This window comes from Neoarius graeffei, chromosome 1 (assembly GCF_027579695.1).
Source record: "Neoarius graeffei isolate fNeoGra1 chromosome 1, fNeoGra1.pri, whole genome shotgun sequence".
In the NCBI taxonomy this organism is placed as follows: Eukaryota; Metazoa; Chordata; class Actinopteri; order Siluriformes; family Ariidae; genus Neoarius; species Neoarius graeffei.
Window position 1 is genome coordinate 70,929,958 of NC_083569.1, and position 13,030 is coordinate 70,942,987.

At 41.3% G+C, this 13,030-nt stretch overlaps 1 protein-coding gene across 5 annotated transcripts in view; it reads left to right on the forward strand.

The window, feature by feature from the left end:
* plcb3 (phospholipase C, beta 3 (phosphatidylinositol-specific)) overlaps positions 1-13,030 on the forward strand; it is a 187,471-nt gene that overhangs the window by 130,493 nt on the left and 43,948 nt on the right. For 3 of the 5 annotated variants that reach the window (XM_060918498.1, XM_060918364.1, XM_060918314.1), the window contains exons 13-19: positions 4,647-4,731; positions 6,070-6,217; positions 6,486-6,599; positions 6,736-6,812; positions 9,872-9,968; positions 10,213-10,297; positions 10,429-10,553. In XM_060918498.1, coding sequence (XP_060774481.1) covers positions 4,647-4,731; positions 6,070-6,217; positions 6,486-6,599; positions 6,736-6,812; positions 9,872-9,968; positions 10,213-10,297; positions 10,429-10,553 — 731 coding nt within the window. The remainder of the gene's footprint in view (positions 1-4,646; positions 4,732-6,069; positions 6,218-6,485; positions 6,600-6,735; positions 6,813-9,871; positions 9,969-10,212; positions 10,298-10,428; positions 10,554-13,030) is intronic. The other 2 variants (XM_060918453.1, XM_060918416.1) reach the window with 1 other exon arrangement.

Genomic DNA, 13,030 nt, shown 5'->3' on the forward strand with positions numbered 1-13,030 from the left:
CAAAATTGGCCATACTCTCAGGGAGGGAGAGGTGGTGTACTTTTTTTTTGTGGCATACTCTCTCTCCCTCTCTGTAATCTGTATAAAGTGTCAATTACAGTGACAACCAATCATGGGCAGCTGCAAACTCATGTGTGCCAAGGTGGGCGGACAGCACTTTCCTCCACGTGTGTTACACCATGCCTGGGCAAGCAGTTTGAAAAATGCGTTCAGCTGGCCTCGTCACATGCCTTGTAGAAAGTATGTGATGGCGTTCTGCCTCCCCGTGTAGCTTGTAGTTTGTAGATTTGTAGCTAGTTTGCAGCTGTCAGTGAGAGCTGTCTAGTGAATAGGAATTGGCCATGACTAAATTGGGGGAAAAAAATAGGGGAAATCCCCCCCCCCAAAAAAAAAGCCTATTGACTTTTACCACAGTGGTTTTGAGCTCTCAAATCTGATTGGTCAAAGGGTGTTGCACTTCTAATACCTTACTGTTTCTATAGCAGCAGCTAATTTATTTACATAATCCTAATCTAATACTTTTACACAGATTTCAAAATATACTTTATTTTAAGAAAGAAACGGGTATAATTAAGTTATTCCATTCACAAAATCGAGTTGTACATGAGCTGATAGCATCTTTTCTGCTATAAGCCGTGTATGAAAGATTGAGTGAAATAACTTTTATTCTATCCACATTCACTGGATTTTGAGAAACAGATCATTTTTATTTTTTGTAAATCTGATAAATACAAACTTTGTATAAAACGTCCGACAAAATAATTTCCGCTTAGAATGTAAACAAACCAGCGAAATGACAGTAGCAATTTGTGAAAAATGCTATAATAATAATAATAATAATTCTTGAAAAATAAAAAAAGTTATTTTTTTCGCGGTCCAGTTTCCATCAAATCCTGCGCTCTGATTGGCTGGCGAGCAGGTCCGTATCTTATCACACGGACCCCAGTTACGGCCCTCTGGCGACTCGCCTGTTCACAGCAACAACATAGTAGCATTTTTTTGTCAACATTTATCTTTTTTAAATAAGATTTATTTATAAGATCATCAAAAATCTTATAAATTTTTGCCAGCATTTCTCAGGAGAATAGCATTAATTTTACAGCATGGATAGCGATAACGACAGTGTTCACAGCGAAAGCGAGTTTTACTACCCTGAGGAAGAAGAAATAAAAGAAAACATTTCAGGAGAAAGTTAAAAACCTCTAACTGCTGCTAATGCCGAGCAAAAACATGGCTGAATCCTGAATGACTCAATTTTGTATAAGTAGGGGACGACATAGGCGGCAAAATGTAGTTTTTTTCGTGCCATGGAAGTGCACTTGTATACCGAGGAGGAAGCAATTTGCATTACAGCCGTGAATGAGGATTCAAAATGGCGGCTCTGCTTGGTTTTCCCTTTCGGGCGCTCTCATTTTCTGTTAGAATTTGGTAAAGAAAAGAATAAATATATTATTTACCAGCTTAAAGGAACAGTCCACCGTACTTCCATAATGAAATATGCTCTTATCTGAATTGAGACGAGCTGCTCCGTACTTCTCCGAGCTTTGCATGACCTCCCAGTCAGTCAGACGCAGTCAGACGCGCTGTCACTCCTGTTAGCAATGTAGCTAGGCTCAGTATATTTTTTGGGGCTGTAGTTAGATGCGACCAAACTCTTCCGTGTTTTTCCTGTTTACATAGGTTTATATGACCAGTGATATGAAACAAGTTCAGTTACACAAATTGAAACGTAGTGATTTTCTATGCTATGGAAAGTCCGCACTATAATGACAGGCGTACTAACACCTTCTGCGCGCTTCGGCAGCGCATTGATATCTGAGCTCCGTATCAATGCGCTGCCGAAGCGCGCAGAAGGTGTTAGTACGCCTGTCATTATAGTGCGGACTTTCCATAGCATAGAAAATCGCCACGTTTCAATTTGTGTAACTGAACTTGTTTCATATCACTGGTCATATAAACCTATGTAAACAGGAAAAACGCGGAAGAGTTTGGTCGCATCTAACTACAGCCCCAAAAAATACCATTGGCCATACTGAGCCTAGCTACATTGCTAACAGGAGTGACAGCGCGTCTGACTGACTGGGAGGTCATGCAAAGCTCGGAGAGGTACGGAGCAGCTCGTCTCAATTCAGATAAGAGCATATTTCATTATGGAAGTACGGTGGACTGTTCCTTTAAGGTCGGTCCGTATGGTGAAATACCGTGACCTCAGCCTTAAATACTGACTTTCAAGTACTTTCAAGACCTTGGTCACGATATTTCACGATATGGACCTCCCAGCTGGTAAATAACATATACGTTCTTACCATCAGATACTTTTATTCCATATTTTGTTGCTTTTTTTGGGGGTGGGGTTTGTTTTTGATTAGTTTTTATTTCATCCTCGGTTGGTTCAGCAACATGTGCTGCCATTTTGTTTTTCCTCTACTCACAGTATACAGTGGATATAAAAAGTGTACACACCCCGTTAAAATGATAGGTTTTTCTGATGTAAAAAAATGAGAGCATGATAAATAATTTCAAAACTTTTCCCACCTTTAATGTGACCTATAACCTGTACAATTCAATTGAAAAACAAACAAATCTGTTCGGGGGAAAAACATGAAAAATAAAAAAGTACAATAAGCTGGTTGCATAAGTGTGCACACCCTTAAACTAATACTTTGTTGAAGCACCTTTTGATTTAATTACAGCATTCAGTCTTTTTGGGTTCACACCTGCCATCAATTAAAATGACTCTGATTAACCCCAAATAAAGTTCAGACATTTACTCAGTTGCTCCTCCAGCAAAAGCCAGGGTTCACAGAGAGCTTACAAAGCATCAAAGGGATCTCATTGTTGAAAGGTATCAGTCAGGAGAAGGGGACAAAAAAAATTTCCACGGCATTAGATATACCATGGAGCACAGTGAGGACAGTCATCAAGAAGTGGAGAAAATATGGGACAACAGTGATGTTACCGAGAACTGGACGTCCTTCCAAAATTGATGAAAAGACAAGACGAAAACTGGTCAGGGAGGCTGCCAAGAGGCCGACAGCAACACTGAAGGAGCTGCAGGAATTTCTGGCAAGTACTGGCTGTGTACTACATGTGACGGCAATCTCCCGTAGTCTCCACATGTCTGGACTATGAGGTAGGGTCAAAGATAAACATCCAGGCCCGGCTAAATTTTGCAAAAAAAAAAATACATCAACTTTCCCAAAAGCATGCGGGAAAATGTGTTATGGTCTGATGAAACCAAGGTTGAACTTTTTGGCCACAATTCCAAAAGGTATGTTTGGTGCAAAAACAACACTGCACAACACCAAAAGAACACCATACCCACGGTGAAGCATGGTGGTGGCAGCATCATATTTTGGGGTTGTTTTTCTTTGGCTGGAACAGGGGCTTTAGTCAAGGTGGAGGGAATTATGAACAGTTCTAAATACGAGGTAATTTTGGTCCAAAACCTTCAGGTGTCTGCTAGAAAGCTGAAGATGAAGAGGAATTTCATCTTTCAGCCTGACAATGACCCCAAAAAAGTTTTGGAACGGCCCAGCCAGAGCCCAGACCTAAATCCAATTGAAGATCTGTGGGGTGACCTGAAGAGGGCTGTGCACAAGCGATGCCCTCACAATCTGACAGATTTGGAGCGCTTTGGCAAGGAAGAGTGGGCAAATATTGTCAAGTCTAGATGTGGCAGGCTGATAGACTCCGACCCAAAAAGACTGAATGCTGTAATTAAATCAAAAGGTGCTTCAATAAAGTATTAGTTTAAGGGTGTGTACACTTATGCAATCAGCTTATTGTACGTTTTTTATTTTTTATGTTTTTCCCCCCTAACAGATTTGTTTGTTTTTCAATTGAATTGTGCAGGTTATAGGTCACATTAAAGGTGGGAAAAGTTTTGCAATTATTTATCGTGCTCTCCTTTTTTTACATATCAGAAAACCCTATCATTTTCACGGGGTGTGTACACTTTTTTTTTTTATTTTTTTTTTTATATCCACTGTATGAGCTGATATCCTGTAGTAGAGCAGCCAATCCGAGAGCGCGATTGCTCATATCCAGTGAACGTGGATAGAATAATAATTGATATGGACAAGTCGTCTAGGGAGACACGTTTATTTAATGTTTGTTGAAGGAGTCTCCAGTGTCAGCACTGTAACAGTTAAAACCTTTTCCACCATGAGAAAGTCTTCAAAATGGACGATTGTGCACTCTGCAGTTTCTTTGTAACCTGAAAAAGTTGTGTTTTTTGAGCTTTTTTTTTTATTTCATAAGAGAGAGGCTGATGAGGGAACACTTGTTTATAGGTGCTATAATGTAAGTGATAGCAGGCACTAACTTGGCTCATGAACTTTCCACGGTGTTAGATTGTAGAAAAAGTATGATGTGTTTTAATTAATTAGAGAATTGTGGGAATTATAGTTGGAAAATGGCTGTGGTACTAGGGGAATAAAACTTGACAGGATGTGCTGTTGTATGACTTCATGGTAGTCACTGATTGATGAATTTCTGATCTCTGCACACCCCGTCGTGTTTTATGTCCCATGGTCCCACTGAATAACTCGTTGCTCTTTCTGTAATACACTTTTTATTGTCTCGGCTTCTACCAAGCGTAGCTCATTTTAACTCCTCTGTCCCACTCATGTCTTCACTCTCAGAGCACGGCAGCAGGCCAAGATGGCGGAATACTGCCGTTCCATATTCGGTGATGCCTTGCTCATCGATCCTTTAGAGAAATACCCGGTGAGTGACCGGTGAAAGGCAGAGCTGCTTCCTGCTCCACCATGTCATGTATTTTTTGTTTGTAACATTGTGGTATTTTGCCGTTGCTTCAGCAGGTCTGTAAGGCTACGTTCACACTGCAGGCTGAAGTGACTCAAATCCGATCTTTTCGCCCATATGTGACCTGTATCCGATCTTTTATTGACAATATGAACGACACAGATCCGATTTTTTCAAATCCGACCCAGGCCGTTTGGATATGTGGTCCTAATTCCGATTCCTATCCGCTCTTTTCAGATGCGACTTCAGTCTGAACCGCCAGGTCGCATTCATCCGACTTGCACATCATCAACAAGCCACAAACGTCACTATTCTGCGCTGAAGTAGGCGGCGGGTCTCTCAAAAAAAGTTACAACAACATGGCGTATAATCACGGGCGCAGATAGAGGGTGGGACTCGTCCCACCCAGATTTAAATTCACCTCGCTCGGTCCCCCCCACTTATAGGGAGGAAAAAACGTCTATGCTGTCTTTCTTTGCATAAGGCAAACCTCACGGAAAAATCAAAAGACTAATTACCATTCGGTTTATTGAGGTGCACGGCAGTGTATACATAGTTGCAACAAATCACATAAAACAAAAGAAAGACTGATATTCGGTTGGTTGAGCTGCGCAGACTGCACAGGTTGCGAGCTCGAGCTTGGTTGCTATGGTTACTAACAACAAGTTTGACAGGCATATCGGGGTTGGGGTTGGTTTGCTGGCAGCTTTGTCCCCCCCAGTTCAAAAAACGTATCTGCGCCCCTGCGCATGACATCAATGCGAGGGACGCTTCGGGCTGTGAAGGTTCTGAATCTTCTCAATGGAAGGACGCAGAGCTTAGGGAGCTGATTTCCATTTGGGGGGATGCAGCTATTCAAGCTAGATTGGATGAGTCATACCGCAACCGGGCGGTTTTACTTCCGTAAACACTGGCCATGCTCACTGCGTGTGACGTCGTCGTATCCTGCAATGCGCATGTGGAACACTTTTAGGTCGCTTTTCGTTCATACTGAGGATCACATACAAGTCGCATATATTTGTTAATGTGAACGACCTCACAAAAAAATCGGATTTCACAAAAAAATCGGAATTGAGCATTAAGCCTTGCAGTGTGAACGTAGCGTAATTGTCCTACTGTGAGTGTCATAGACTGAACCTCCCTATTGCTCCATGATGTTGCCCTAATATTGTGTTGTATGGAAATGTTGATTGTGGATCAGTGTGCGTTGCAGATTTATGTCCTTTGCTCGACTGATTGTGAATGAGTTTTCAGCATGGCTAGTGTAATAAAGTTGTATTGGCATGTGGTGTGCTGCAGCTGCTTCCAGGTCAGCTACTGCCCAGTCCTCAGGAGCTGTTAGGAAAAATCCTGATAAAGAACAAGAAGAAGCATCACCACCGCACAGCTAACGGAGGCAGCGTCAGACGCAAGGAGGGACCAGACGAGCAGGCCTCGTCCATCAACGGTGAGCGCACACACACACAGCGCATCCTTAACTACACATTTAAAGTTCTCCTTCTCAATTCTTCTCACGATTCGCTCTCATTCACAAACATGCATCCAACTCATTGTGCTGTTCAGCCAAATCTTTTACTGCTTCCATTTCCATGTTTGTATTCAGAAGCTTCCATGTACATTTCATTTACAGAAATTATTGTTATTCATAAATCCCATCTTCTGTCCAGTTGTCATTATATCCATTCCATGTCCATTTCATCTCCATGCATAATAAGATTTGTGTTTAGATGCTCCATTGCCTGAAGGGGAGACAAGCCAGATCATGTCCAATGGGGGCGAGAAGCTTGCAGAGAGGATGAGCAAAGACATTGATATGCGCAAGTCCATTGGTGGGTTGGGGCTTGATTGACATGTCGTCTCCACCAATCCCAGTGCAGACTAATGTCAGGGTGGTGTCATTATGGAGTGCATGCATTGTTAATGTTGTGTTTGGGTTTTTATGTTAATTTACTTGTTGTGGTGAAGATCGGGGAGACGGAGACAGTGAGGAAGATGAGGAAGAGGAGCCAGTGACAGACCCCAAAAAGCACCAATCGGACGAGGTAATCAGCGCTCGCTGTCTCTCTCACACACGTACATTTGGCTCACTATCCTTGTGAGGACCTTCCATTGATGTATTTATTATTGCAGTTAATTAATGCTGTACCTGCACCTAAACCGAACCTTAAACTCAGTAATGAAAAGGAAACTTTTTGGCTCTTTTATTGATTGATTGATTTATTTTTGATTTTTGTTTAAAAAAACAAAACACAACAGCAATTTCCTTGTGGGGACCATCCAAATGTCCCCACAAGGTCAAAACTGTGAAATTTTACTATACTTGTGGGGACATTTAGTCCTCAGTAGTATTGCTGGGTTTCACGTGACATCACATCCGCCTCATTAGTTAAAAACTTTAGCTGGTGGTCTACCAAAGCTCAGTTGACAAAGTGTTTGTACGGGGAAGGTGCATTGCTTGCATGAAAAATGCCTTACGCTTGCGTTGTTTTAGGTTGTTCGAATCGATCAAACCGTGAAACTGATAAAAGTTTCTTCAGGGTTCCCCGTGAACTAATAAAGGGTGAACGAACACAGGATTTCATGAAAAGGCGTCAAGAAAGGTGGCTTTCGAACCTCATACTGAAATCGAAGGGAGCCGAGTCGAAGCATGCTCGAGTTTGCAGAGATCACTTGGTGAAAGGTTTGTATCCCTCTCAGCTATGGCGTTAGTGTTCTCCAAGTACTTTTCTTGCTATGTGTCGTTATTTTACAGTACTTTTTTTAGTCACAAAGTGCTAAAGTCCCCAGCTGTTTCTTTCTTTACTCCTCACAAAGTCCATATGCATGAAGGTCGCGACAGAATTCCTCCCCAGCCGTACAGTTACAATGCACTGTGATCACTTCTCCGTCTTGTTGAACTAAGATCCAGGTCTTTAAAGGGGTTTCTGATGATCTTTGTGAATGATTTACCGGAGAGATAAGAGCCAACACAAGTGAGAATCAGGTGAACTGTTGTTTGTTTACACTTCAACTTGCAGCGCTTCGTTGTAAAGACGTGAACAAAAAGCTTAAAAAAACATACTTAGACGGGCAAAAACAATACAGGATTCATTCAGCAGTGACTTGATAGCGAGCTCCTTTATCCAGCCACATACAAAAAAGTTGTAAGCCTCCATACTCTTCCACGCTTTCATCTGTTTTGCGGTGTAGAAGGACGTCTGCAACACCAGATAGTTCGAGATGTCGGGGAACTCGACTGAAGGGAAGTTTTCGAGATTGTATGACACATCCTTCTTTCCCAGACTGTAGGGGTCGATTCCATTGCACACAGCAATCTTCTGAATATATCTAAAGCGAGCAGTGGCTTCTAGATTACGAGTGTACTCTGATAAGTTATCGCTAGCTGTTTGCACTACGGTAGCCATTTAGACCACCAGCTATTTCACTTCCGGTAAAACCGCTGAGAAGAGTCACGTGACTGAAATCCAGCAATATAAACACAAACAATCACACACACTTTCTCCTTTCTTTCTTTTCTTTAGTTTAGTTCGAGGATCAATATTTTGGTCTGATATTTTTTTTTATAAATTAATAATGATATGATTCAGTTCGTTGCACTAAACAGCATATTGTATAGACACTGAAGTCCAAGAAGAATGATGTCTCACAAAGTGCCAGTAGTTTTTAGGTTAAGACTATTAAGCATGTTTGTTTTGATGTCATTTTATTTCTTTACATTTCTAATCAGTTTATGACCAACGTCTCATCTCATTATCTGTAGCCGCTTTATCCTGTTCTACAGGGTCACAGGCAAGCTGGAGCCTATCCCAGCTGACTACGGGTGAAAGGCGGGGTACACCCTGGACAAGTCGCCAGGTCATCACAGGGCTGACACATAGACACAGACAACCATTCACACTTGCGGTCAATTTAGAGCCACCAGTTAACCTAACCTCCATGTCTTTGGACTGTGGGGGAAACCGGAGCACCTGGAGGAAACCCATGCAGACACGGGGAGAACATGCAAACTCCACACAGAAAGACCCTCGCTGGCCACGGGGCTCGAATCCAGGACCTTCTTGCTGTGAGCCGACAGCGCTAACCACTACACCACCGTGACGCTCATGACCAATGTGACAATAATAATAATAATATTTCCTTTAATGGTTATGCTGGGGTTCAAATGACCCATTTCATCCATTGTACCAATGATAAAAATAACATCATGTAATTTATGTACACAGTTCACTTTTTCAAAACGAGATTTAAAAAAAAAAAAATCCTATAAAAGTCAGATTTATATTATTACCTTAAAGTGCCCTTCCACCATTGGATGTATTCTTTGGCATAAAATACAATATATTTTATGACAACATGACTAGACAGAGAAATCTTTTAGCTTCAAAATGATATATCAAACATAATTTTTTGACAACGACAAGTATATTAATTTTGCGACCAAAGTCACCTACCCTTTTAATTTCCGCGCGGTAGTGAAACGTGATGTCATCGGCAGGTTCCCCTTCTTGTGTACCACGTGTCGGTCTATTTTTAGACCAGGAAACCCCCAAAGTGAGAGAGTCATTTCTCCTCGTATATGGGGGCCAAAAAAATTGCGAAAAATTTTGTTAATCTTTCAGTTAGCTAGATTTATTGGTATTAGCTAGATTTATTGGTATTATTTTTATCGCGTTCTATCCGCCATTGCTGATGATATGTGCCACGTCACACGTCACGTGGTACACAAGAAGGGGAACCTGCCGATGACATCACGCGCGGAAATTAAAAGGGTAGGTGACTTTGGTCGCAAAATTAATATACTTGTCGTTGTCAAAAAATTATGTTTGATATATCATTTTGAAGCTAAAAGATTTCTCTATCTAGTGATACCATTTATATATGTTGTCAAAATGTATTGTATTTTATGCCAAAGAATACATCCAATGGTGGAATGGCACTTTAATGTTTTAAGTTATTTTCTCCCTGTAATAGTAACATTGCTCAGTAATGAACAGAACAAGAGGGCTAACAATGAGACAGTTAGAATGATTCATTGGGTTCATTCACACTCAGTTCACTCTTTTCTTTCTCCTCCTCTTCTTCTTCTTCTTCTCCTCTGTAGGGAACAGCATACAGTGAAGTCAATGCTACAGAAGAGATGTCCACGCTGGTCAACTACATTGAACCAGTCAAATTCAAATCCTTCGAAGTGGCAGGCAGTGAGTAATTTATTTATTTATTTATTTATTTATTTATTTATTTTTTTTGTGTGTGTGTGTGTGTGTGTGTGTGTGTGTGCTTTTGTTAAGTTCTTGATTATAACCTGATAAATGTGTGTGCTTGTGTTGTCAGAGTTCCTCTAGCATGTAATGATATACTGTAATGATCTCAGGTGTAGAGTGTTATGTAGTGTAATGTAATGTAATTGATCATACTTATTCTTTTTTTCTTTTATGTGGTTAGAAAGGAACAAGTATTTTGAAATGTCATCCTTTGTGGAGACCAAAGCCATGGACACACTGAAGAATTCCCCCATTGAATTTGTGGAGTATCCTTTCCATTTGTGATATGAGTGTATTTACTCATTCAGCTCATGTACTATGTTAAGATAATTATTTGCACATGGTGCCGTTTCACTGCGAGCATGTGGTTTTGTTTTCCTGAACTGTGCGTGTTCAGATACAATAAGAAACAGCTGAGTCGGATCTATCCCAAAGGTACGCGTGTGGACTCCAGTAATTACATGCCTCAGCTCTTCTGGAATGTAGGCTGCCAGATGGTGGCACTGAACTTCCAGACTCTTGGTGAGTCCGGCTTTTGTCCATCCATCCATCCATCCATCCATCCATCCATCCATTATCTGTAGCTGCTTATCCTGTACAGGGTCGCAGGCAAGCTGGAGCCTATCCCAGCTGACTATGGGCGAAAGGCGGGGTACACCCTGGACAAGTCGCCAGGTCATCACAGGGCTGACACATAGACACAGACAACCATTCACACTCACATTCACACCTACGGTCAATTTAGAGTCACCAGTTAACCTAACCTGCATGTCTTTGGACTGTGGGGGAAACCGGAGCACCCGGAGGAAACCCACGCGGACACGGGGAGAACATGCAAACTCCGCACAGAAAGGCCCTCGCCGGCCACGGGGCTCGAACCCAGAACCTTCTTGCTGTGAGGCGACAGCACTAACCACTACACCACCGTGCCACCCCCGGCTTTTGTCTATATTGTTCTCCATCTTTCACCCCATTCACACTCGCACAAAAAACACATATTTATCGTTATTATATAATGGTGTTCTGTGGGAACGGGAGCAAAATGGTAAAGTCAGAAAGTTAATCTTTCCCCTGGTGACCTAGTAACATCAACAGTAACGTTTTGCCATGGCTCCAGTGTGCATTGGGACCATTTGTTTGAATGTGTATTGCGGCGGAACTACCGGCACCTATATAGTCCGAAAACATGTTGCTAACAAACTAGCTAATGTCTCAGCTCGGGCTTTTCACACCAATATGGACTTGCCGTCTCATGAATTATACGTCATATCCAGATGTATAATTCACAACACCTGTTACTTTACTGTTAAGAAAAGCCTACATGGGAATGAAAATTTACGTATACAAGTTAAGCTTATTATTAGGGCTGTCAATTGATTAAAATACTTAATCGCATTATTGTTCATAGTTAACTCATGATTAATTGCAAATTAATCACCTTTTCTTTTTTTTTTTAATCTGTTCTAAATGTACCTTAAAGGGATACTTTTCAAGTTTTTATGGAGTGAGAGTGGACAAATCTGCTTGCTTTATGCAAATGTACGTAGCCAGGTCAGGAAGGATAAGGCTGGACACAGCAAAAAAATTTTTTTTTGAAGAAGAAGAACAACAACAACAACTTTATTCATCACACGCCTGTGAAATTCCTCTCTGCGTTAACCCATCTGAAGCAGTGAACACACACCACATGCACACACACGTGAGCAATGAGCACACACACACACACACACACACACACACACACACACACACACACACACACACACACACACACCCAGAGCAGTGGGCAGCCATGCTAACAGCACCCGGAGAGCAGTTGGGAGTTAGGTGCCTCGCTCAAGGGCATCTCAGCCCAAGGCCGTCCCATATTAATCTAACTTTTGTGGGTATTTTATTTCCCCACTGCATTAAAAAAAAAAAAAAAAAAAAGCAGCTTTAACTTGATAATTTTGAGGGTTGAGCACAATTCAGTGTGAACAAAACAATATAGCATTTTCCTCTTGTTCTGTCCTTAACTTCCAGCCTCAAACTACGCAATAAAATAAAATAAACAAACTCAGTGATGTGGACTCTGGACAACAGTAGTGACTGTCTTTAAATAAATAAATAATAAAAAATACCCAAATAAATAGATTTTTTTAGCCACACAGCTCCTAAAGATGTTTTCAAGTAAAATGTAATAACTCATTGGGAAATATACAGTACACTCATGAGCAAACACTGCATTTATAAACACTTTTACATCACTCACAAATTTCTCAGAATAAAACAAACTCTCTCACTCCAGTGTGCAGCTTAGAAACACACACACACACACACACACACACCCACACACCCCTGGACCTTAACACGTCTTCGTTTCTCTCCTCTGGACCATCAAAAACATATATAAAAATAAACACGTTTTATGTAAACAATCAGAATACAATAATATAAGTTGATTCTGTACATAAGTGCACGATATCACAACTTGCGCCGACCAGCTACTTGCTACATCGTTCACTCACGCTATGTCACTTCCTGATTTCCCAAACTACAGGAGAGGGGGCACAGAACATACATGCATTAATTGCACGTCAAAACAAATTGGTGGCGTTAAAAAGAATTAGCGTGAACTCATTATTATCACAAACTTCGACAGCACTTATTACCGTAAAATACCAAATAATAGCCCGGGCGATTATTTGTCTCAATCACGTAAGAGACCCGGCGCGTATTAGAGACTAGGCGGCTATTTGGAACAGGCGATTAATTCCTTCTTCACAAACACCTTCCCCAAAATCTACCTCAAAACGGGGAAAAAAATCATTCTCAGATAGGCCTACTTTTAACCAGTATAACTTAGTTTGTTTAGAGTTAGATTACAGATAGCACGGTGCCGACTTCGGGGAATTTTGAAGACGCAGAATGCATCTTCGCATGGCACAGTCGGGGTGGATAAAGGATAAATCACACACCTTTTCCTGTTAATGACTAGTTAAGCGCATGCTTTACAAAAT